General features: G+C 44.6%; 1 protein-coding gene across 1 annotated transcript in view; it reads left to right on the top strand.

Annotated features, from left to right (window-relative positions):
* Window positions 1-7,342: 7,342 nt before the first annotated feature.
* The window catches only part of LOC120050018 (transcription factor SOX-5-like), a 48,712-nt gene continuing 29,854 nt past the window's right edge, over window positions 7,343-26,200 (top strand). Inside the window, exons 1-2 of the mRNA XM_038996602.1 lie at window positions 7,343-7,555; window positions 20,244-20,445. Coding sequence (XP_038852530.1) covers window positions 7,518-7,555; window positions 20,244-20,445 — 240 coding nt within the window. The 5' untranslated portion in view covers window positions 7,343-7,517. The remainder of the gene's footprint in view (window positions 7,556-20,243; window positions 20,446-26,200) is intronic.

Raw genomic sequence — 26,200 nt, 5'->3', positions numbered from 1 at the left:
CTTCTGAGAGCCACGTCCTCCAGTACTCCTGTGTGTCTGATAAACCCACTTCACAGGACTGTCACTGTCTGTCCCTCACTGCCCAGCCCTGAGCTCTGGGTCTGCTCTGAGTTCTTATACAGGATGAGGAGAAGAAGGAGGGAGAGGAAGGAGAGAGGGAGAGGAGAGGAGGGAGAGATGGAGGGAAAGATGTCTGAGGTCTCAGGTATTGACACCAGAGCTGACGCAGGGACAAGGAGAGAGGGAGGGAGGAGGCAGGAAGCGAGGGTGTTTTTCTGTCATGGTCACATCAAATCAACATGTATTGGTCACGTGCATAGTTGAGCAGATGTTATAGTAGGTGCAGCGAAATGCCTGCGTTACTAGCTCCGAACAGCGCAGGAAACAAATGTCAAACTAAATAATCATCAAATAATAGTACAAAAAACAATAATCAAAACTAGAAGCAAGAAATCATGGGTGACAGGACAAATCCACTTAAAAACACAAATAACACTTTATCAGTGATCCAAAAGCAGTATATGATACGCGTATGTAACACACGGGATATGAACCGGGGTCTCCCACGGTGTCACGGGAACAACCAACGTATTAGACCAAGAGGAAATTCCCACTTGGACCAGGGCAGACACTGGTTTTTAAGTTTACAGGCAGGGCTACGTCATCACGTGACCATGAGTAACCGATTCATATCTGCTACATGTACAGTATATTAGAATGAGCTACACTATGTATATAAAAGTATGTGGACACCCCTTCAAATTAGTTGATTCAGCTATTTCAGCCACACACGTTGCTGACAGCTGTATAAAATCGAGCACACCGCCATGCATTCTCCATAGACAAACATTGGCAGTAGAATGGCCTTACTGAAGAGCTCAGTGACTTTCAACGTGGCACCGTCATAAGATACCACCTTTCCAAAAGTCAGTTAGTCAAATTTCTGCCCTGCTAGAGCTGCCCCGGTCAACTGTAAGTGCTGTTATTGTGAAGTGGATGCGTCTAGGAGCAACAACGGCTCAGCCGCGAAGTGGTAGGCCACACAAGCTCACAGAATGGGACCGCTGAGTACTCTAGCGAGTAGCGTGTAAAAATTGTCTGTCCTAGGTTGCAACACTCACTACTGAGTTCCAAACTGCCTCTGGAAGCAATGTCAGCACAAGAACTGTTCGTCGGGAGTTTCATGAAATGGGCTTCAATGGACGAGCAGCCGTACAAGCCTAAGATCACCATGCACAATGCCAAGGGTCAGCTGGAGTGGTGTACTCTGGAGCAGTGGAAATGCATTCTCTGGAGTAATGAATCACACTTCACCATCTGGCAGGCCGACAGACAATGCATAGTGCCAACTCTAAAGTTTGGTGGAGGAGGAATAATTGTTTGGGGCTGTTTTTCATGGTTCGGCTAGGCCCCTTAGTTCCAGTGAAGGGAAATCGTAACGCTACAGCATACAATGACATTCTAGACAATTCTGTGCTTCCAACTTTGTGGCAACAGCTTGGGGAAGGCCCTTTCCTGTTTCAGCATGACAATTCCCCCGTGCTCAAAGTGAGGTCCATACAGAAATGTTTTGTCGAGATCTGTGTGGAAGAATTTGACTGGCCTGTGCAAAGCCCTGACCTCAACCCCATCGAACACCTTTGGGATTAATTGGAATGCTGACTGCGAGCCAGGCCTAATCGCCAGAAGAGTGGAGAGGCTGTTATAGCAACTAAGGAGGGACCAACTCTGTAATAATGCCCATGATTTTGGTATGAGATGTTCGAAGAGCAGGTGTCCACATTGTTTGGTCATGTAATGTATGTAAATAATACAGTACATGAAAACACAGTGTGAAAAACAGTATAAAAACAGTATAATACCTCTATATACAGTCCAATCCAACATTATTGACACCCTCAATAAGGATCAGCAACAATGACTGCACCAAACAAATCATTCAAACACTGAGCCATATTGTATGCCCCAAACAATTGGGAAATCCCATTCCCCGCTTGTCAGATCTAGACTCTGTGTACATAGGGCAGCATTCTCTAAGGTGCTGTTTTGTTAAACATCATCCGTGCAATGACCTCCACCCTAGTCTCCCTCCCTCATTTCTCCTTCTATTCCCCAGATTGAGTAGAGAGGGACATGGAGGGCAGGGAGGAGGGTCAGACTGCTCGTTCTAATGGCCCTGATGTGTGTGTGTGTGTGTGTATTTTTGTTGTTGTTGTGTGTGTGTGTGTGTGTGTGTGTGTGTGTGTGTGTGTGTGTGTGTGTGTGTGTGTGTGTGTGTGTGTGTGTGTGTGTGTGTGTGTGTGTGTGTGTGTGTGTGTGTGTGTGTAATATTGAGGAAGGGGAATGTTTACTGCCTGTCTCCTGCAGACCCTGTGATCTCTGGGCCTCTAATGCACTACAGCTGTGAGGGTCGACGACACCGGGTCTCTGATGAACGGCTTCATTGTAATGGACCTTGTGTGTGTGTGTGTGTGTGTGTGTGTGTGTGTGTGTGTGTGTGTGTGTGTGTGTGTGTGTGTGTGTGTGTGTGTGTGTGTGTGTGTGTGTTACACATAACTCCTCACCTCTCCTGGTCTACGCACTGAAAACATAATTCATTTTAGGTCACGGCTATACCTCAATAAGGTTAAGGACTCAACTTCTGTATTTTACGTTACTGTATTTTACGTTACTGTATTTTACGTTACTGTATTTTACGTTACTGTATTTTACGTTACTGTATTTTACGTTACTGTATTTTCCTAGCGCTGTACATAATCAAAGCAGCATTCTGCTTTTTTCTAACACCTTTTGTTTCACCTCAGATGAATTCACTGTTTTTTTTTTCATTCTCTACCGTGCTGCTGTTTTCTTTTTCTTCCCCTTTTTACCGTTCATAGAACCTCCTCCATCTCTCTCGGTCTCGTTCCCTACTGCAGCCTTGACGTGAAGGTTCTCTAAATAGTTTAACGAGGAACAATGGCTACCTAAGAGTAGCTAGTTAAAAAGATACGGAGTTTCTGCTTTCTTCTCTCATTGTCAAATGACATCCTTGTAGTCGTATTCAAATACGCTTTTCAAGACGATTCCAAACACTTACACGCACACGTACTCACAAACACGCAGCTGTGCGAAGTACTTAAGTAAAAATACTTTCAAGTACTACTTAAGTTGTGTTTTGAGGTATCTGTACTCTACTTCACTATTTACGCTGAACAACAATATAAACGCAACATGCAACAATTTCAAAGATTTTACTGAGTTACATTTCATATATGGAAATCAGTCAATTTAAATACATTTCTTAGGCCCTAATCTATGGATTTCACTTGACTGGGAATACAGATATGCACCTATGGTCACAGATACATTAAAAAAAAGGTACATGTGTGGATCCGAAAACCAGTCAGTATCTGGTGTGACCATCATTTGCCTCATGCAGCGCGACACGTCTCCTTCGCATAGAGTTGATCAGGCTGTTGATTGTGGCCTGTGGAATGTTGTCTCACTCCTCTCCAATGGCGGTGCGAAGTTGCTGGATATTGGCGGGAACTAGAACATGCTGTCGTACACGTCGATCCAGAGCATCCCAAACATGCTCAATGGTTGACATGTCTGGTGAGTATGCAGGCCATGGAAGAACTGGGGCATTTTCAGTTTCCACGAATTGTGTACAGATCCTTGTGACATGGGGCTGTGCATTATCACGCTGAAACATGAGGTGATGGCGGCGGATGAATGGCAAATTGCCATCAATAAAATTAAATTGTGTTCGTTGCCGTAGTTTATACCTGCCCATACTATAACCCCACCGTCACCATGGGGCACTCTGTACACAATGTTGACATCAGCAAACCGCACAACGCCATACACACTGTCTGCCATCTGCCCGGTACAGTTGAAATCAGGATTAATCCGTGAAGAGCACAAGTCTCCAGCCTGCCAGTTGCCATCGAAGGTGAGCATTTGCCCTCTGAAGTCGGTTACGACACCAAACTGCAGTCAGGACGCCAAACTGCAGTCAGGTCAAGACCCTGGTGAGGACGACAAGCACGCAGGTGAGCTTCCCTGAGACGGTTTCTGACAGTTTGTACAGAAATTCTTCTGTTGTGCAAACCCACAGTTTCATCAGCTGTCCGGGTGGCTGGTCTCAGACAATCCTGCAGGTGAAGAAGCCAGATGTGGAGGTCCTGGGCTGGCATGGTTACACGTGGTCTGCGGTTGTGTGACCGGTTGGACGTACTTTCAAATTCTCTAAAACAACATTGGAGGTGGCTTATGGTAGAGAAATGAACATTCAATCATATGGCAACAGCTCTGGTGGACATTCCTGCAGGCAATGCCAATTGCACGCTCCTTCAAAACTTGAGACATCTGTGGAATTGTGTTGTGTGACACAACTGCACATTTTAGAGTGGCCTTTTATTGTCCCCAGCACAAGGTGCACCTATGTAATGAGCATGCTGTTTAATCAGCTTCTTGCTATGCCACACCTGTCAGGTGGATGAATTATCTTGGCAAAGGAGAAATGCTCACATCCCTGTTTGTAAACTAATTAATGCGCAACATTTTAGAAACAAGCTTTTTTTGCATATGGAACATTTCTGGGATCTTTTATTTCATGAGACCAACACTTTACGTGTTGTGTTCATATTTTAGTTCAGCGTATGTTTTTTGACTACTTTTCCTTTTACTTCACTACATTCCTAAAGAAAATATTGTATTTTTGACTCCATCAAATTTTCCTGACACCCAAAAGTACTTGCTTCATTTTGAATGCTTAGCAGGACAGGAAAATTGTCCAGTTCACACACTCAAGAGAACATCGCTGTTCATCCCTACTGCCTCTTATCTAGCAGACTCACTAAACACAAATGCTTCTTTTGGCAATTTTGTCTGAGTGTTGGAGTGTGCCCCTGGCTATCTGTAAATCAAAACAAATGCCACCTTTAATTAAGTAAGTATCATTTAGCAACTACTTTTACTTTTGATACTTAAGTATATTTAAAACCAAATACTTTTAGACTTTTACTCAAGTAGTATTTTACTGGGTGACTTTCACTTTTACTTGAGTCATTTAAGGTATCGTTACTTTTACTCAAGTATGACAATGGGTACACGCACACACTCACCCACACACTCACCCACACACAAATACACACACAGACACACACAGAGATTCATCATCATAATAAACCATGAAGCCATGGAAACAATAAAGCCATGAAAACATTCCCGCCAGGAACTGCGAGTTAGCTAAGGTCCATTTGAGTCTGTATAATAAAGCAGTTAGGTTGCGTATAATGCACAAATAACGTTATCATTGGGTTTGCAGCTGTTTTGCAGCAGAGGTCAAGGAGAGATGCCGTCTCCAATCTTGAGGACCAATTTACTGAGATTGAATGAGATTACATCTAACCTCCAGATATGTTTTCCTTAATTTTTCATGAAGAATTAGATTAAACTAAATAGAATCACAATGACAGTTATAGTTGTTGATATTATCACGTCCATAACTCTATATTTTATTGATCAAATAGAGGGGATAGGTATGAGTGTGAAATTGGGCTTGTGTATCTGGTGAAGCTTTTGTGCTTATTTGTCAGTAGGAACAAGTAGACGAACAAGACAGACAAACCCGTTACACACTATTCATACATATTTGGGTAGACAGAATTTGTTCACGTTGTGCATTAGTGTATGTGTGTGTGGGGGGGTGTGCCTGCAAGCATTCAGGCATTTATCACACGTTCACGTGCGCGTGTGTGTGCGCTAGTGTATGTGTGTGCATGAGCTTGCACGCCGGTGTGTGTGTCTCCGCCAGCAGACGTGTATGTGTGTGTGTGTGTGTGTGTGTGTGTGTGTGTGTGTGTGTGTGTGTGTGTGTGTGTGTGTGTGTGTGTGTGTGTGTGTGTGTGTGTGTGTTGAGTACAGATGGAGTGATGGCGTGTTTAAAGTTTTCCAGGCTGCTGTGTTTCAGGCTGTCAGGTTTGTTTTTCTTTCCTCCAGAACAATGGCTGATTGGCTCTGTCTGTGACACACAGACCACACACTCCTAATAGTGACTGACAGCGCTAAGGGCTGTCTGCCTGCCTGCCTGACGCTCGCACACTCAGTACCACACGCACACAAACACACACACACACACACTCCAAATTCTGCTTCTTCACACTCACGTACTCATCAGGTGTGTGTGTGTACACGTGTGCGTGCATGTGTGTTTGTATTTGAACTGTGAAGGACAATATAGGAGGTGTAGGACATTATTTTTAATAATCTTGTTGAAGCTTGTTTATGCATATTTGATTAAATTCCTTTATGAACGTTCTGATGTTTCCTTCGTTCTGTATAATATGTTGTTCTACATTGATAACTAGTGCATAGAGTCCTCTGTACTGAGGAAGGAGTTATACTCAATAAAGGCTATTACAGTGTTATAATCATCCGTATTACTATTATGAATACTCAGAACGGAGGAGCAGGACCTGTGAAAAAGACTGTATCCAGGCAGATTTATTTCACAGTGAGAAGGGAGAGAAGAGACTCTGTAAAGTTGTGAAAGAAAATAAAACCCATCAGCTCTCATGTAGACAAGAGGACCCGAATGCTGAGGTCCAGAGAGGTGACCTGGAATGGTGTGTTGAGAGGATTCTATACCAGTGGTGTGTGTGTGTGTGTGTGTGTGTGTGTGTGTGTGTGTGTGTGTGTGTGTGTGTGTGTGTGTGTGTGTGTGTGTGTGTGTGTGTGTGTGTGTGTGTGTGTGTGTGTGTGTGTGTGTGTGTGTGCGTGCGTGCGCGTGTGTACAGAGCTCAAGGAAGGGGGCAGTGTTTGCTCTAAGGAAGCGACCATCCCTACGGCCACACAGCCCCTCCCCTCACAAACACACACTCTCTCTCTCTATTCAATTCAAAGGGCTTTATTGGCATGGGAAACATATGTTTACATTGCCAAAGCAAGTGAAATAGATAATAAACTAACGTGAAATAAACAATAAAAAATGAACAGGAAACACTACTAACACTACTGACATTTCAAATGTCATATTATGTCTATGTACAGTGTTGTAACAATGTTCACGGTGTATTTCTCTTTCTCTCACACACACACGCACGCACGCACGCACTCACACACACACACACACACACACACACACACACACACACACACACACACACACACACACACACACACACACACACACACACACACACACACACACACACACACACACACACACACACACACACACACACACTGTGCTCTGCGCTGGCCCTTTAAGAGCTGAGCCCAGATCTAACAGCTTACAGGGCAGGGAGGGTAGGAGGAGGAGGGACAGAGACAGAGGGAGGGTGTGAGGCTGAGTGTGTGTGAGCGCTACAGAGAGAGAGAGAGAGAGAGAGGGAACAGTCTCCGTTGTCTCAGAGGTTGAAGGATCAATAGAGAGGCTTGTTGTGGCGGTTGTGATTCTGTTCCGTCTGTGTGTCGGAGCTGCATGGTGTTAGACGGAGGAATCCTAGTTCCCACAGACCTATTCCAGCATGCTCACAGACCCTGAGCTACCTCAGGAGTTTAACAGGTAAGTACGCTCTTACTCTCTCAGTCACACACACATAATGCTCAGACAGACCGCGGGGAGAGAGGGACGACAGGACTGTGAGGAAGAGGGAAGGAAGGAGAAGGAGAGATAGTGTTTTGTTGTTGTTGAAGTGTTTGTGAAGGAGAAAGTGCTGCTTGTTGTAAAACTGTTTGCTGAAACAAAATAGTGTTTGCTGAGTTCCAAAGCTTTACTTGTTTGATAGATAGAGAGATAGAGAGATAGAGAGATAGAGAGATAGATAGATAGATAGATATATAGATAGATAGATAGATAGATAGATAGATAGATAGATAGATAGATAGATAGATAGATAGATAGATAGATAGATAGATAGATAGATAGATAGATAGATAGATAGATAGATAGATAGATAGATAGATAGATAGATAGATAGATAGATAGATAGATAGATAGATGAGGGAGAGAGTATGATAGATAGATAGATAGATAGATAGATAGATAGATAGATAGATAGATAGATAGATAGATAGATAGATAGATAGATAGATAGATAGATAGATAGATAGATAGATAGATAGATAGATAGATAGATAGATAGATAGATAGATAGATAGATAGATAGATAGATAGATAGATAGATGAGGGAGAGAGTATGATAGATAGATAGATAGATAGATAGATGAGGGAGAGAGTATGATAGAGGAGAGATGGAAAGTTTGTTTGGCTGTCCTGTGCCTTTTAACGATACCGCATGCAAAGCTTGCGCAAACTGGTTGTGTTTGTGTGTGTATGTGTTGTCCAGCTGTGGTAATCAGAGTGACAATGAGAAGTGATCTGTGACTTTGGCCCTGCTCTCTCTCCCTCTCGCTCTCTCTCTCGCTTTCTCTCTCTCTCTCTCTCTCTCTCTTCCTCTTTCCCTCCCTCTCTCTCCACTGCACACGCTCCAGTTTAACTAAGTTGTTCATGTCAACATGTTCATTGCCGTGTTCAAGCAGCAGTGTTACTCACTGTCTGTCTGTCTGTCTGTCTGTCTGTCTGTCTGTCTGTCTGTCTGTCTGTCTGTCTGTCTGTCTGTCTGTCTGTCTGTCTGTCTGTCTGTCTGTCTGTCTGTCTGTCTCTGTGTGTGTGTGTGTGTGTGTGTGTGTGTGTGTGTGTGTGTGTGTGTGTGTGTGTGTGTGTGTGTGTGTGTGTGTGTGTGTGTGTGTGTGTGTGTGTGTGTGTGTGTGTGTGTGTGTGTGTGTGTGTGTGTGTGTGTGTGTGTGTGTGTGACAATCACTGTTTCCATGTGCTGAGGTGGGAGCGTGAACAGTGTGATTCAGTTTGACAAGAGTTTCTCAGAAAGGTCCCGTTCACCAGCTAACTACCTGGCAGTCACAGAATCAATCTACAGTTCACTATTCAGAATGCCTGGCAACTAGTTGTACTTCTGCTTTATCTGACGGGCTATTTTGACACCCTGAGATAAGACAGCTCACATTCATGTCGAGCTGCTATCGAACATGAGCAGATTGTTCAGGGTTGTTTTTACAGAATCAACTCATTATAAATTCCAGGAGATTAAATAAAAAACAAACACATTAAAGGTTAAAAGCTTGCATTTAAACAAAATGTCCAATCTTTTATTTGTAGATGTTAAACTAAAATATCCACACACATTATCTCACAGTGAAGTGGGATTGTTTTTCTGTCGTTACAGTGTCTGTTTAGAGGGTTGATGTTTATTTGTTGTTGTATTATTTTACCTTTATTTAACCAGGCAAGTCAGTTAGGAACAAATTCTTATTTACAACCACGGCCTATGTTTTCCTCTGTCGTGTGAGAGAGGTGGAAATACTCTCACCGATTTACAGTTCGCGTCGACAACAAAACGAGCTTTGCTGGGGAATAATGGCTGTTTGATGTTAATGCCCTGAAAGAAAGATTACCCATAATACCCCGTTTTAATACTGGTATTTTTTATACATGCCCTCTCTCATTTGACTTTTATTGCATTAAGGTACCGTACTGTTTTGCCAGATCAAACTAATCTTTTGTTTGGAGATAAAGTCTCTGAGTTTTAACCCCGAATTAAGAACACATTTATATTTCGCAAAAAAATAGTTTTTAATAAGTCATCTATCCGCAAAGAGGGGAAGAGAGAAAAGATAACAACACCAGACTATGTGGAATTAAAAACGTAAAGGATTACATGTAAAAGCAGAACGTTTGGAGATAAATGCAGGGATTACAATGACTTAGAAACGTCTGGTTAAAAGTCTGCTTTCCAGTAATGTACTCTATCAGTGGATAAGGAGGCAGGAAAGGGCGAGCTGTGCCGGTTTGAGTGTGTGTTGACGGTGTAGTGTGTATTTATGAGTGTGAGGCTCTCTACAGTGTGTGTGTCTGTGTGTGTGTGAGAGAGAGAGAGTCGTGCATTAGTCTCTTCAACGCAAAGGGAGAGAGAGTGCAGTGTGTGTGTGTGTGTGTGTGTGCGAGACATACCATCATCGGTCCGGATGCTTTCTGTTCCTGCGTCTCTGTAAGTGTTCACTTTTCTTTCTTTCTCTCTCATCCCTCCTCTCCGTTCTCGTTTGCTGTGGCTTTTATCTGTTTTCTGCATCAATTAGGAGTTATCAGGAAAAAGAAACGTGAGATACAGAGAATTACTGTGTTTGTGGGAAAGCACTTTCTGCTCTAATGTTGCTGGTTTATAGCTGGTTTAAACGTTCTGTCACAATAACACAGTACATGTATGTTCTGTACAGTGTGTAGGGAAATGAGCTGAACTGGCCATGTGACAAGAATACATTCTCCTTCCTTTTTATTGTCTCTTGATTAGTTTGAGGTGTAATTGATGGAAACAAGATGAGAATGGTTTGTTTTAAGGAGCTTTATCATCATCATTCATTCATTAACGCTGAGTGAACAGATTGAGATACAGAATCGATTGACCGATATAAGAACGTTCATGTTATATGTTGACTGGATTGGTTGTAGTACGGCGTAAATCACAACAATTTTCGTACTATTCACAGTCATTTCTGCTGAGTAATATTTGAATATACGATGATGATGATTAATATATTATTATTGTTATTGGTATTATTATACTAGTGTGTGTTAATGTGATTATTATAATGTAATGTTATTAGTGTCATTATAATATTATACTAATATTGTTGTATATTTTGGTATTATTATAAATCTTTCTTAAGTTGTCTCACTGAAATGTTGTTCAGTTGTGGGAATAATAATGATTTGATGGCTTCTTCAAATACATTGACAGCTTTACTAAGAATGTCTATGATGCTTGTATGAAATACTGGAATAGAGTGATTTCTCTGACATAGCTGTGGTATGAGTGTTTCTGACAGATTCTGTGGTCAAAGTGACAGATTCCACAGCGATAGAGAGAGAGAGAGAGAGAGAGGATAGAGTGAAGGTATAGAGAAACAGAGAGATAGCGAATAGAGAGAGGGTAACAGAAAGAGAGACACACAGAAAGAGAGGAAGAAAGAGACAGATAGATAGAAAGAGAGAGATGCAGAAGTAAAGGGAAAAGAGCGAGGTTGATCGTAAAGAAGGGGCAGAGAAGAGGAAGGGGACTCCTAGGGGTGCTGAGGGGTGCTGAGGGGAGCAGTGTGGAACTCCCACTCTCTACCATTTGTCCCTGTGAGTTTATTGGGGGGGGGGGGGGGGGGGGGGGGGTCGTGGTGTAATGTCGCCTTTTATGAGTGGGTCCACACCAGATGTCTAAACACCTAAATGTGCCTTATTAGTAAAACTGCATAAATGGTTATAAAAAAACACTTCAATTTCTGCTGCTAAGATAATACGTAGAAATGTGTATTTTAGTGTGTCATCATTGCATTGTAATACATTGTGGGATATTATTATAAAGTAGGACAGTGCATTTTTTTGGTGGTAATGTAATTTGTTACTGTTTGAAACTTTTACATTGAATGGAATTAATTCAGGAATTACGGGAATCAAAGTGTGTAATGTGAATTCAAGTTGACCTGTACTAAATTGGATTTATGTAGCATTAACTAGAAAAGCATTGCGGATTAAAATGGTTAAGTGTTTTCAAGGGATAGGGTGGCGTGTTACGGACTGTTATGAGAAAGCGGGGTACAGTGTGTGTGTGTGTGTGTGTGTGTGTGTGTGTGTGTGTGTGTGTGTGTGTGTGTGTGTGTGTGTGTGTGTGTGTGTGTGTGTGTGTGTGTGTGTGTGTGTGTGTGTGTGTGTGTGTAATTGAGTGGTGTGTCCGTGGTCTGAACACTAATGCAGACCTTGTCCCCTCTCTCCCTATGGCCTCTCTGGGCCTCTCTCTCTCTCTCTCTCTCTCTCTCTCTCTCTCTCTCTCTCTCTCTCTCTCTCTCTGTCTCTGGGTCTTTCTCTCAGACTGGTTCATTGTCTGGCCCATATTGTCAGTCCCCCGAGCGGCTTGATAACCGTGTCTCCATGTTGGAAAAAAGAAAGAAAGACAGAAGAATAGCAGAGCAGAATGCTAAAGGCTCTCCCTCTCTCTCCCTCTCTCCCCCCGCCACTCTCAACCCACAGACCTCCCCAGTGCTGTCAGCTGACTTCTCTAACAGCCAATCGGCGACTGATAAATTAGTTTCGGTAGTTTGGAGGCGAAAGTGCAGAGGACTTTTCTCTGGCCGCCCCGCTTGTGTCCCTCTGTCTGTGTGTCTGTCTTCTCTGTTTGGGTGGGGGTCTTCTGGGTTCATTGAGGGGGGCTAACGAGAGATGGGTCACATGGCCAGGGGTTAGAGGTCAAAGGTTAGGGCAGACTATTGCATCATGGTCGGTCGGAGTAGTAAAAGTCGGAGGCTGTTGACTGAGAGGGGAAGAAGCCAAGCGAAGTCCTGTCCTGGGATTCTCTCATTCCTGTGTCCTCTGTCCCTCCTTCCCGCCTTCCATCCCCCTCTCTCTCCCTCTTTCCATCCCTGTGCGCCCCACAATGACAGACAGTGTTAGTCTCTTTGGCCTTACCCAGGGTGGTACAATAGCAACTCTGTGTCTGCAGGTAGGGAGGGGGACGGGGGGAAAGGGGGAGGAGGGGAAGAGGGAGGGGAGGGGGGGGGGGGTCAAGGGAAGGGAGGAGGCCATTTGGGTGAGGTGGGAGAGTTTCAAATGACGGGGCAAAAGGGAGAGCTCAGCTGTGAATAAGTGTGGGTCTGTGGATGTGAGTGTGTGTTTGTGTGTGCTTTCGTCTGTCTGTGTTTCTGTTTCCTTGTGTGTGTGTGTTCACGTGCGCGCGCGCGCGTGTGAGAGAGAGAGAGAGAGAGAGAGAGAGAGAGAGAGAGAGAGAGAGAGAGAGAGAGAGAGAGAGAGAGAGAGAGAGAGAGAGAGAGAGAGAGAGAGAGAGAGAGAGAGAGAGAGAGAGAGAGAGAGAGAGAGAGAGAGAGAGAGAGAGACTGTTCAGTCTGACCTGTTGCTGTATCTCTTCTATCCGTGGGCCACTCCAGAGAGCTGAGTGAGACTCTGTCTCATGTTTTTTACAGAGAGCCGACTGAGACAAATGGACAAGACTTTTTATGGATGAGCTGAACAACCGGAGTCTAAACAGTGAGCGTCACACAATGGAAAATATGTGTTCATCTGTCAATAAACATTACGGCTCCACTTCTTCCCTCATAAACATCAGGGAACAGGTCTGAAAAGCAACGGCGACGTTGTCATTTTGCCGTTTTTCTCCAAAGCTTTTCTCACGGCTCCACGACTGTCAGATCAGCCAGCCCAGAAAGAAAGAGAGAAAGAGGGAGTGACCGAGTGAATGACTGGCGGTCTTTTTCAGCCCCATTTCACTTGCTTTATTTTCCCCTGCTAACCCTCATATGGAAGCTCTCCAAGGTAAAATGCCAGTGAAAATCACAGCGTCGTGACTCAGTCTGACGAAAGAAATAAGAATTACAACAACATGACGAAGTATGCAGACTGCTGCAATGAGCAGTGATGACTATCTACAGCCCAGGCAGGACAGGACAGGAGAGTGTGTGTGTGTGTGTGTGTGTGTGTGTGTGTGTGTGTGTGTGTGTGTGTGTGTGTGTGTGTGTGTGTGTGTGTGTGTGTGTGTGTGTGTGTGTGTGTGTGTGTGTTTGTGTGTAAGGTAGTTTAGGGAGGTGGTGTTGAAGGAACCACTGAATCACTTTGGGGACCACAAACTACATGAGCTGGCCCTCTGTCCTCCCTGACAGCACACACACACACTTGGGACTTTGAACATCGGCTGTGTGTGTGTGTGTGTGTGTGATGACATTGATGACAGTGACATTAGTCTTATTGCCTTTTGTGGTTAATCTGGACAGGAAACGCGGTCGCTCCCTCAGCCTCCATTTCAGAGGGAAAAAAACAGAGGATGCTTTGTGAGTGAGAGCGCGTCTGTGTCGGTGCGTCATGTTAGCATACAGTACATCTGCAATAATGTCACAAGGTTTTTGTCATTCCTTTATACACTCTCCTCTTGTCATCACCCATATGACATTGAACATGTAACTGGAACGGAATAGATAGAATGACAGTCAAGTCAATGAGAGTGGCTGTTGTGTGTGTGTAGCCTACTCACTGAAATGACTGTACTAGCCACCACAATGACCAGGGAATATCATTGACTCCATTGAAGTGTGGTGTCACTAAATCCACTAGCTTCTGTGTTCCCTTTCTCCTGTTGCAGCCTCACTGTTCCCACTGACAGAAAGGACAGCCTATTAATGGATATTAGGCAATATCCTTAAGAGTCAGACAAGACACGGAGAGGAGGCGGAGGAGAGGAGAGGAGGGGAGGAGAGGAGGCGGGGGGACAAGCAGCGGATTGTGTAAAGAAGGATCACTCAGTAAGACAATACTACAAGCTAGCTCAGTGCTTCACCTCAGAGAGGGAGAGCGGGAGAGAGAGAGAGAGAGATAAATAAATACATTAATATGGGGTGAGAAAATAGATGTCGACTTGACAGTGAGCATAAAGAATGGGATGGAGGGAGGGAGAGTGTAGAGAGTGCAGGAAAAGGTGGAGAGAGCAGCAAGAGAAAGGAGAGTTAAAGAGAGAGAGAGAGCGAGAGAGAGAGAGAGAGAGAGAGAGTTGATACCTTAAAGTCATTCCTCAGGTGTTATACAGTGTACCTATGGAAATGCTGAGGTTTTCTGTACTGCTGTTTGATACGCTGTTCTGATCCCTTACCTCAGACACAGCTGTAAAGTTCTCTCTCACACACACACGCATTCACACGCAGCTAGCTAACCTTCACCTGACTGACAGGTAGTAGGGGAAGGGTCGCACAGAGATGACATCACTACCTCTTGGGGATGTGGATTTAAAGCCCCATTTTGATGTAACGTTGAAATTATTTTAAGCAGTGTAAACTGGACCTATATGAAATTCTAATATTGATTTGTATCTGTTCAATATGCATGTTTATTCAGCAATTGAAATACAGGATCACAGTTCAAATAGAGGATCATGGTTGTGTACATAAGACAGTTAATGTAGTATTCTCTAGAAAAACATTCTGATCTCTGTAGAAGAAGAGGAATAATTATTACTAAGAGAGGGAAAGATAGATGAACAGAGAGATTTAGAGAAAGAAAGCAAGAAAGAGACAGACCAAGAGAGAGAGATAGAAAGAGAATGAGAGATAAGGAGAGAGAGAGAGAGAGAGAGAGAGAGAGAGAGAGAGAGAGAGAGAGAGAGAGAGAGAGAGAGAGAGAGAGAGAGAGAGAGAGAGAGAGAGAGAGAGAGAGAGAGAGAGAGAGAGAGAGAGAGAGAGAGAGAGAGAGAGCACAGTCTGAAGGTGTGTGTAATATCATCTAGCATATAGGAGATGACTGCTTTGTTTCTCACTCAGTCTTCATGAAACATGACACAAATCTTTACCCCCGTCGGAGCGCCTCTAACATGAATGATTTAACACATCGCTACTGGGATGTGTGGAGATACGGGGCTCAGCGTGTGTCTGTGTGTGTGTTTGCGTTTGTGTGTGTGAGTGTGTATGTGTGTCTCTAGATGTGTGTGTGTCAGCTCGTTCCTCTCTCTCTCTCTATGCAGTGCGAGTAGTCAATGATGTGGGTCATTTGTGCTGGACTGACTAGTGTTAAGTGAGTTAACCACCGGTCAATCAGTCTGTGATGGAGATTAACAGTCAATCAGTCTACTTTTAATGGACAGTGTATTTGGCCGATTAGTGACTTAACAGTACATGTACATGTGTGATATGAGAGGGACTTAACACAGTAGCACTCAGTCATCATCAAAGAGATGAAGTCATCCAGGGGAAGTGGTTCTTTAATCTAAGCTTAGTAGCTAACACTAACGCTCAGCCAGGGTGTGTGTGTGTGCACAGTTGAGAGAGGAAGGTAGAGAGCTGGACACCTGAGTCGTGAGCTCTGAACACATCAGAGGGCCAGTTCTCTTCCCAGTGTTTCCCGTGCTGTTGATTAAAAGGATTGTTTTTACATCATGTATTGGTTGGATGGTTGGTGCGCCGAGCATCGCTGCATGTTCAGTTTGCCGTGAGTGCCAGTGGTGTGTGTTTGTGTGTGTGTGTGTGTGTGTGTGTGTGTGTGTGTGTGTGTGTGTGTGTGTGTGTGTGTGTGTGTGTGTGTGTGTGTGTGTGTGTGTGTGTGTGTGTGTGTGTGTGTGTGTGTGTGTGTGTGTGTGTGTGTAACGGCCCGGTGTGTCTGTATGTGCCTGGTTGTATTTTCCCGGCTGCCGTGGAGAGAGGGGAGGTGTCTGGCATGTCTGTCTGTGTTCGCGCCACAGAAGGAAGGAGCGAAATTATGCTAATGGTCGCTAATTATGACCTTGGAGACTGGCTTAGCTGCCAATTTATTGACTTAATAAAGCCCTTCTTTTTAATCCCAACACCACTACTGTACATGGGTTCAATGTTTCATGGAGCAGCCTCTTGTGCAGGACAGGTCTGCCAACTTGAAATGAAATAGCTGCTATAACCTGCTCACCCGGTGTGCTGAGTTCTATAGTAAATAGACATCAAAGGCTTGGAGGGAAATATACATTTTATTGCTCAAGAGGAGAGCTGTGAAAGGAGGAAGGATGGAGGGGTGAGAGGGAGATGGAGGGAGGAGAGGAGGGCACAGCAGAGGGGAGGAAAGAGGGGAGTGGAGGGGTGAGAGGGAGATGGAGGGAGGAGAGGAGGGCACAGCAGAGGGGAGGAAAGAGGGGGGGTGGAGGGGTGAGAGGGAGATGGAGGGAGGAGAGGAGGGCACAGCAGAGGGGAGGAAAGAGGGGGGGTGGAGGGGTGACAGGGAGATGGAGGGAGGAGAGGAGGGCACAGCAGAGGGGAGGAAAGAGGGGGGGTGGAGGGGTGACAGGGAGATGGAGGGAGGAGAGGAGGGCACAGCAGAGGGGAGGAAAGAGGGGGGGTGGAGGGGTGAGAGGGAGATGGAGGGAGGAGAGGAGGGCACAGCAGAGGGGAGGAAAGAGGGGGGGTGGAGGGGTGAGAGGGAGATGGAGGGAGGAGAGGAGGGCACAGCAGAGGGGAGGAAAGAGGGGGGGTGGAGGGGTGAGAGGGAGATGGAGGGAGGAGAGGAGGGCACAGCAGAGGAGAGGAAAGAGGGGGGGGTGGAGGGGTGAGAGGGAGATGGAGGGAGGAGAGGAGGGCACAGCAGAGGGGAGGAAAGGGGGGGGGGGTGGAGGGGTGAGAGGGAGATGGAGGGAGGAGAGGAGGACACAGCAGAGGGGAGGAAAGAGGGGGGGTGGAGGGGTGAGAGGAGAAGAGAGAGGGTGTTGTGTCTAACCTCAGGAATATTCCGGAGTCGCAGCATCCAACAGACTGGGTTCTTGTTCTCCTGGGAGGTGTGTGACCTGCCCAAAAGTTGCTCTTAGGTACACAGATCTAGGATCAGCGTACCCTCCCTGCTGCTAACCTTAACTATTCGGCGGTAAAACCCCAAACTGACCTTAGATCAGTGTCCAGGGATACTACTCCAGTCCTGTGTGGTGTCTAGAGGACGTGGGAGGAGTGCAGCTGGGGAGAGAGGTGTGGACAGGACATGGGTGGAGGTGCGGTGGTCTGGTTGAGGTGGGGTGGACTAGTTGAGGTGGGGTGGACAGAGGGTGGTTGTGTGTGTGTGAGGAGGGGCTGTGTTTATCGGAGTGGTGTGTGTAGGGTCTGTGTGTGTGTGTGTGTGTGTGTGTGTGTGTGTGTGTGTGTGTGTGTGTGTGTGTGTGTGTGTGTGTGTGTGTGTGTGTGTGTGTGTGTGTGTGTGTGTGTGTGTGTGTGTGTGTGTGTGTGTGTGTGTGTGTGTGTAGCAGAAACAAAAGGCTCCAGTGTGTGAGAGTGAAAGGAAGGTAAAGTAAACAGCCTGTGATGAGGACAGACCTGCTGTGTGTGTGTGTGTGCTTGTGTGTGTGTGTGCGTCGCGTGGCCTGTAGTTGATACAGCTGGGCCTTCCTCTCTCTCTGCCCAGAGTGTGAAACACTGGGGGAACTCAACACACACTTTCCAACGTTTCACAGATGATAAAGATATATATTTAGAAATATCACAATTGTTTTCATTTCTACACTTTCTTGTGGTATTGGAAAAACTAGTCTTACATTTTCCTTTCATTTAATCATTTAAATCATGTGGCAGCATCACTGCTGCTGTTCAAAGCATGTGTAGATAGATAAGGGGATTCTGGAATAGGCATGTGCAGATAGTAGAATATACAAGTTAGCATATAGGCATATTGATATAGATAGAAGACTATATGTGTAAGTGCGATGTAGCAATTTACGACTATACATGTGTACTATTGACAGAACCATATATTTGCCCCCCCCCCTCCCCATGTCGCGTGGTTGAAGTCGCGGTCCCATTTCTGCTGTGGGTTTCTCTCCGGCCTTCCCTGCAGCGAGAAACACTATGTCTTGTTTGCCTTTGTCTTTGTCATAAAGCAAATAAGCAATAAATGATGTCTGAAAGTGGATCTGCGTGGAGGAACAACTCCAGACGTGAAGACAAAGGAAAGCCAATAAATAAAGGGGATATAATCTGTTTCCAGGTCAGTGTTACGGTACTGGAGTGTTGTAGTTCTGGACCACACTGGTACTGTTGGGGAGGAGTCTGAAACAGACACACAGGTTGTGTCCCAATACCCATAATTACGTTCTAAATAGTAGGCATTTTGGGTACGCCAAAATAGAAGGTTTTATAGTATGTGAAATTTCTGACATTTTGTATGCTTTAAACGCCAGGAGGTCACACTCATTTCGGCTTTTCATCTAGTAGAATTCGCTGCACACTACTAAGGAACGAGAATAGCTGATAATCAGATATAGTGACACCCTGTCACAAAATACACGAATGGTGGGAATACATGCAATTGCATTGGATGAAGCGTTCTCAGTATGGATGAGCCCAGTGTGTTTGTGTTGCTTACTACATTAGATGTTACTAAACAGTACGTTGTAAATAGTATATAGTACGATTAGTACACGGTATGCCGTTTTAGGAAGTAGTAGGCAAGACAGATTTCAGACACAGCCCCAGACTAGACAGAGGTGACTGGATTACTGGACTATTCATTAATACAGTGTAGAATCAAAACAGAGAGCTCACTGAATACTGGCAGCTGCCACTCACTTCCTTGAAGGAACACTCAATACATTTGGCATCTGTTTGAACCTCTAGGGACAGCAGTCCTGCTCAGAAGGTTTACGTATTCTCGTGTTGGTCTCCTCTTTTCTCAAACAGAATGATTGTTGGTGGCGGTGCAAGAAATACAGTTTAGAATCTTATGCTCCAAGCCTGTTGCTCCTCGGATGTCTGACTTTCAGCGTGTACATTAGTGTTTCTGTGTTCTCCTCCCTCCCTCTCTCTCCTTCTCTCTCTCTCTTTCTCTCCCTCCCTCCTCTCACCCTGGGTCATCGTAGCAGTAACTTCAAGGCTGAACGAGAGCCTTTGAAAGCACTTAGGGAGACGCTGCCAGCCGTATTAAACTCTATTATTGAAACATATTCATTTTGTCCCTATTCACCGGGGGCACATTGATGTTGGGGAGAGTTCATCTAATAGATGCCACTGTTCTTCCCCTCCCTCTGCTTTCAATGGGAAACAAAGGCAAAGTAACAAATGCACAGCCTCTATGTTTGTTATTTTCACTGGTATTGTCAGGGCTGAGGTTTTCATACACATCACTGTCAGCGTGCTGCTGGAGTGAAAGGGCCTGTGTCAGGCCTCGTCCATTTGTCATAGAATGTCAGCCCAACCTGGCTCCATTTTCAGTAATGGGCTATTGCGTACCGTGTGTGTGTGTGTGTGTGTGTGTGTGTGTGTGTGTGTGTGTGTGTGTGTGTGTGTGTGTGTGTGTGTGTGTGTGTGTGTGTGTGTGTGTGTGTGTGTGTGTGTGTGTGTGTGTGTGTGTGTGTGTGTGTGTTTGTGTGTGTGTGTGTGTGTGTTGAAAGGACCTGATGGTAAACATGGATGTGATTGTGTTTGACGGTCTAAAGAGCTTTTCCTCTGACTAGCGGATGTAGATGATTTACTGTATATTATTATAGTGTGTATTGTCTGCTGAGAGAGGCACAGAGACTAGGGATTCAGAGACACAGAGAGAGGGCCATTGGGGACCAATGAATAATAGGAAATTAATAATGATTAACTGTTTCTATAAATATAACTATTGAAATGAATCAAAGACTAGTGTTTCTCCCACTGTCACCCACAGCTCACTCTCCCTCTCTCTCTCTCTCTTCTTTCTCTCTCTCTATTTTTTCCAGGATGTCTTCCAAGCGACCAATCTCTCCATATGGGGGGACAGATGGAGAGGTAGTCATGGCAACCAGCAGACAGAGACTGGAAGAGGAAGAGAGAGATGACGGACAGGCTGTCATGCACCTCCCCCTGACTCCCTACTGCAGCAAGGTGTCCCCCCTCTCGCCCCGCCCCCTGGACAGCCCCCCCACCCTGCACAGTGCCATGGTAAAACAGCCCCTCGTTGTCTTCATATCATTTCACTGCTCTTACTGGCTACTTGGCTTTGTTTCGACTCTTCTTATTGGTCGTCTGGAGTTTAAATCCTGCCACGCTGTTGAGGTGGAAGTTGGCACTTAAGGACAGATCGTAGGATCAGTTTGTCCTCCCAAATCCCTGATCTCGACCATAAGGGGGCTAAACGGAACCTAGCCGTTGACAGGAAGTGACAGTCCCCAGCTATCATAGACTGAGACAGAGCCATTTAGCATTGTGTATGATTGTTTATTAGACTGTAATTACAGAGAGTTTTAGTTATGGCGTCCAGTTTTGAAGTAACATATACTTCCAACAGAGGAAATAATAATGGGGGAAAACTGGACACAAAAGATGCTCGAGAGTGCTCTTATGGTGTGAGTCGCGTTTCCCTTTTGTTTTGGTGTGAAAGCCTGTGTCTGTGCTGTAACCGTTTGACGGTGAGGCATGGAGACGTGGTACATGTCAGTGAGTCATGTTCTGCTGTGAAAAGGGTGACTGTGTGTAGTGACAGTAAATGTATATCATCATTGCGATGTATAGTTTGGTGTGTGAGTGTGATGTGTGTTTTGTGTGTTTTATGCATACTGTGTAGATCTGTGTGTGTGTGTGTGTGTGTGTGTGTGTGTGTGTGTGTGTGTGTGTGTGTGTGTGTGTGTGTGTGTGTGTGTGTGTGTGTGTGTGTGTGTGTGTGTGTGTGTGTGTGTGTGTGTGTGTGTGTGTGTGTGTGTAGCCTCAGTAACCTTCATAGTTTCCCTCACGTTAGCCTCACGTCGAGGCACACTTGAAGAACAGCTGGCTAGCAGCAGCACACTGTCTTCAGACCTTTCCCCTGTACTGCTGATAAACCACCACACAGTAAATGTTGTGAGATGACTCTGGCTGTAAAACAATGAAAGGGTGCTTAAGGACCATAATGGTAAGCTAATTCTGTAATTAACCTGCTGATTGCACATCAGACTGGACTCTGCTGCCTGTCACACAACAGTCACTGACTGTAAACCAAAGTCCTCTTTCTTTCTCTCCCACCAGGAAGATATACTGTATCATGGCATACTGTTGACAGTAGGTACTGGACCTGATGTTTGGGAGACTTTATCATGGCATACTGTTGACAGTAGGTACTGGACCTGATGTTTGGGAGACTTTATCATGGCATGCTGTTGACATTAGATACTGGACCTGATGTTTGGGAGACTTTATCATGGCATACTGTTGACAGTAGGTACTGGACCTGATGTTTGGGAGACTTTATCATGGCATGCTGTTGACAGTAGGTACTGGACCTGATGTTTGGGAGACTTTATCATGGCATACTGTTGACAGTAGGTACTGGACCTGATGTTTGGGAGACTTTATCATGGCATGCTGTTGACAGTAGGTACTGGACCTGATGTTTGGGAGACTTTATCATGGCATACTGTTGACAGTAGGTACTGGACCTGATGTTTGGGAGACTTTATCATGGCATGCTGTTGACAGTAGGTACTGGACCTGATGTTTGGGAGACTTTATCATGGCATACTGTTGACAGTAGATACTGGACCTGATGTTTGGGAGACTTTATCATGGCATACTGTTGACAGTAGGTACTGGACCTGATGTTTGGGAGACTTTATCATGGCATGCTGTTGACAGTAGGTACTGGACCTGATGTTTGGGAGACTTTATCATGGCATACTGTTGACAGTAGGTACTGGACCTGATGTTTGGGAGACTTTATCATGGCATGCTGTTGACAGTAGCTACTGGACCTGATGTTTGGGAGACTTTATCATGGCATACTGTTGACAGTAGGTACTGGACCTGATGTTTGGGAGACTTTATCATGGCATACTGTTGACAGTAAGTACTGGACCTGATGTTTGGGAGACTTTATCATGGCATACTGTTGACAGTAGGTACTGGACCTGATGTTTGGGAGACTTTATCATGGCATGCTGTTGACAGTTGGTACTGGACCTGATGTTTGGGAGACTTTATCATGGCATGCTGTTGACAGTAGGTACTGGACCTGATGTTTGGGAGACTTTATCATGGTATACTGTTGACAGTAGGTACTGGACCTGATGTTTGGGAGACTTTATCATGGCATACTGTTGACAGTAGGTACTGGACCTGATGTTTGGGAGACTTTATCATGGCATGCTGTTAACAGTAGGTACTGGACCTGATGTTTGGGAGACTTTATCATGGCATGCTGTTGACAGTAGGTACTGGACCTGATGTTTGGGAGACTTTATCATGGCATACTGTTGACAGTAAGTACTGGACCTGATGTTTGGGAGACTTTATCATGGCATACTGTTGACAGTAGGTACTGGACCTGATGTTTGGGAGACTTTATCATGGCATGCTGTTGACAGTAGGTACTGGACCTGATGTTTGGGAGACTTTATCATGGCATGCTGTTGACAGTAGGTATTGGACCTGATGTTTGGGAGACTTTATCATGGCATACTGTTGACAGTAGGTACTGGACCTGATGTTTGGGAGACTTTATCATGGCATACTGTTGACAGTAGGTATTGGACCTGATGTTTGGGAGACTTTATCATGGCATACTGTTGACAGTAGGTACTGGACCTGATGTTTGGGAGACTTTATCATGGCATACTGTTGACAGTAGGTACTGGACCTGATGTTTGGGAGACTTTATCATGGCATACTGTTGACAGTAGGTACTGGACCTGATGTTTGGGAGACTTTATCATGGCATGCTGTTGACAGTAGGTACTGGACCTGATGTTTGGGAGACTTTATCATGGCATGCTGTTGACAGTAGGTACTGGACCTGATGTTTGGGAGACTTTATCATGGCATACTGTTGACAGTAGGTACTGGACCTGATGTTTGGGAGACTTTATCATGGCATACTGTTGACAGTAGGTATTGGACCTGATGTTTGGGAGACTTTATCATGGCATACTGTTGACAGTAGGTACTGGACCTGATGTTTGGGAGACTTTATCATGGCATACTGTTGACAGTAGGTACTGGACCTGATGTTTGGGAGACTTTATCATGGCATACTGTTGACAGTAGGTACTGGACCTGATGTTTGGGAGACTTTATCATGGCATGCTGTTGACAGTAGGTACTGGACCTGATGTTTGGGAGACTTTATCATGGCATGCTGTTGACAGTAGGTACTGGACCTGATGTTTGGGAGACTTTATCATGGCATACTGTTGACAGTAAGTACTGGACCTGATGTTTGGGAGACTTTATCATGGCATGCTGTTGACAGTAGGTACTGGACCTGATGTTTGGGAGACTTTATCATGGCATACTGTTGACAGTAGGTACTGGACCTGATGTTTGGGAGACTTTATCATGGCATGCTGTTGACAGTAGCTACTGGACCTGATGTTTGGGAGACTTTATCATGGCATACTGTTGACAGTAGGTACTGGACCTGATGTTTGGGAGACTTTATCATGGCATACTGTTGACAGTAGGTACTGGACCTGATGTTTGGGAGACTTTATCATGGCATGCTGTTGACAGTAGATATTTGACCTGATGTTTGGGAGACTTTATCATGGCATACTGTTGACAGTAGGTACTGGACCTGATGTTTGGGAGACTTTATCATGGCATACTGTTGACAGTAGGTACTGGACCTGATGTTTGGGAGACTTTATCATGGCATGCTGTTAACAGTAGGTACTGGACCTGATGTTTGGGAGACTTTATCATGGCATGCTGTTGACAGTAGGTACTGGACCTGATGTTTGGGAGACTTTATCATGGCATGCTGTTGACAGTAGGTACTGGACCTGATGTTTGGGAGACTTTATCATGGCATACTGTTGACAGTAGGTACTGGACCTGATGTTTGGGAGACTTTATCATGGCATACTGTTGACAGTAGGTACTGGACCTGATGTTTGGGAGACTTTATCATGGCATACTGTTGACAGTAAGTACTGGACCTGATGTTTGGGAGACTTTATCATGGCATACTGTTGACAGTAGGTACTGGACCTGATGTTTGGGAGACTTTATCATGGCATGCTGTTGACAGTAGGTACTGGACCTGATGTTTGGGAGACTTTATCATGGCATGCTGTTGACAGTAGGTACTGGACCTGATGTTTGGGAGACTTTATCATGGCATACTGTTGACAGTAGGTACTGGACCTGATGTTTGGGAGACTTTATCATGGCATACTGTTGACAGTAGGTATTTAACCTGATGTTTGGGAGACTATATGTTATAATCTTGGTAATGTTAAGATACTAGTGGAAGGTATTTTTTAACTCAGTTGTTAGAACAGGTATTGGTGTGAAATTTGAAAAAGTTTAGTAATGATTATTGTTTTAAGTGTGATGAATCACGTATTAATTAATAATTCAAGTATTAATTATATTTCCTTTTATCATTATTATTATCATTATTTAGGCCTATGCTACAAATATAATCTCCAACTTCCATACGTTTATCAACACTATAAATTCCCCTATACATGAGATGCGACTTGAGCCAGTTGGTTGACTGACACCAGAAATGGAACAGTAAAAAGGAGACTGAGGAGTGGTGCGACCGCATAATATTTGATGTGGATTTTTAAAGCGCGACCGAGCCGTCTCCTGGACAGGGTGGATTTAGCGCAAACGGCAAGGCTTGGCATGTGTAAAATGTACAATTTTGCTACGGCTTTACCCTCTCAATCCGCTCTGCGCTGACTGGCAGAAGAGTTGAGAGAGAGAGAGCTTTACACGGTGCGGCTCGGAGGGGCTTTGTCACGGCAATTGTATAAAGTGATATGGGAGAGGAAATGGACTGCGCTCATCGCCGGGTAGTGGCGGCTGTAGAGGCAGCATCCGCCAGGAGATTACCGTGCTTTATCTTGTCATGGTAAATTAACACGGCAGCGAGGCGCGCTCCCCAACAAACTGACCTCTTCATCTCTCCAAACTGCTACTCCGAGTTGAGAGGAGAGGAGGTGCAGTTAAAAAAAGTTGTTTTTTCCCCGTGTGTGTTTGTAGCAGTAAATGAAGGGCCTTTAAAAAAAAAAATGTATCCACTTCTTCCCCTGGGTTTTACGGTTAGTAGCCTAATCAAACAGCTGAATTTTGTTAGTGTGGGAAGGGTTTCACAGACAGGTGGTAATGGATAGGTGTTAATTACTGTACCTTTTGTTCATTTAATGAGGTCCTGCCGCGCGCTCATGAAAGGCAAAAACAGCAACAACAATATTCATCTGCTTATTTCAGGTCCAAATTCTCCGCCTGCCTTCGATTCGATTTTTTTCGTATGGATTTTGACAGATTTGAAGCAGCACACCAAGCAGTCTTAAACCAAACGCAGTGGTCACACTTAGTTTCTCCTGCCAGTGCTGTCATAATGAATTAACACATGCTTGCTTGTGGACAATTAAGGGCCTCTATAAAATATTGGCATGCATTGATTTAATAAACTGTTATTTAAAATATACAAAATAAAGCTGCACATTTCTGTTTAGGTAAATTGAACTGTAATATGTCAACCATTTTGTGCAATGATATAAAAACAAAATTGATCATAGAAATATTATTTTTATTATTGCATTTTAATATAATGATTTTTTTTAAAGTTATGATTATTATTGTGAAATTGTAAAATATGCAATATTAGATGAAATAAGAAGAAGTTTGGAACTGCAGTGTGTGGATGGGATGGGAGATGGAGAAGTATTTTTAGGTTATGTGAGGTGAGTATTTGTCCTCCAAGCTGAGATAA

The sequence above is a fragment of the Salvelinus namaycush genome, chromosome 6 (genome assembly GCF_016432855.1).
Source record: "Salvelinus namaycush isolate Seneca chromosome 6, SaNama_1.0, whole genome shotgun sequence".
Taxonomy (NCBI): domain Eukaryota; kingdom Metazoa; phylum Chordata; class Actinopteri; order Salmoniformes; family Salmonidae; genus Salvelinus; species Salvelinus namaycush.
This window is presented reverse-complemented; position numbering and strand designations above follow the sequence as displayed.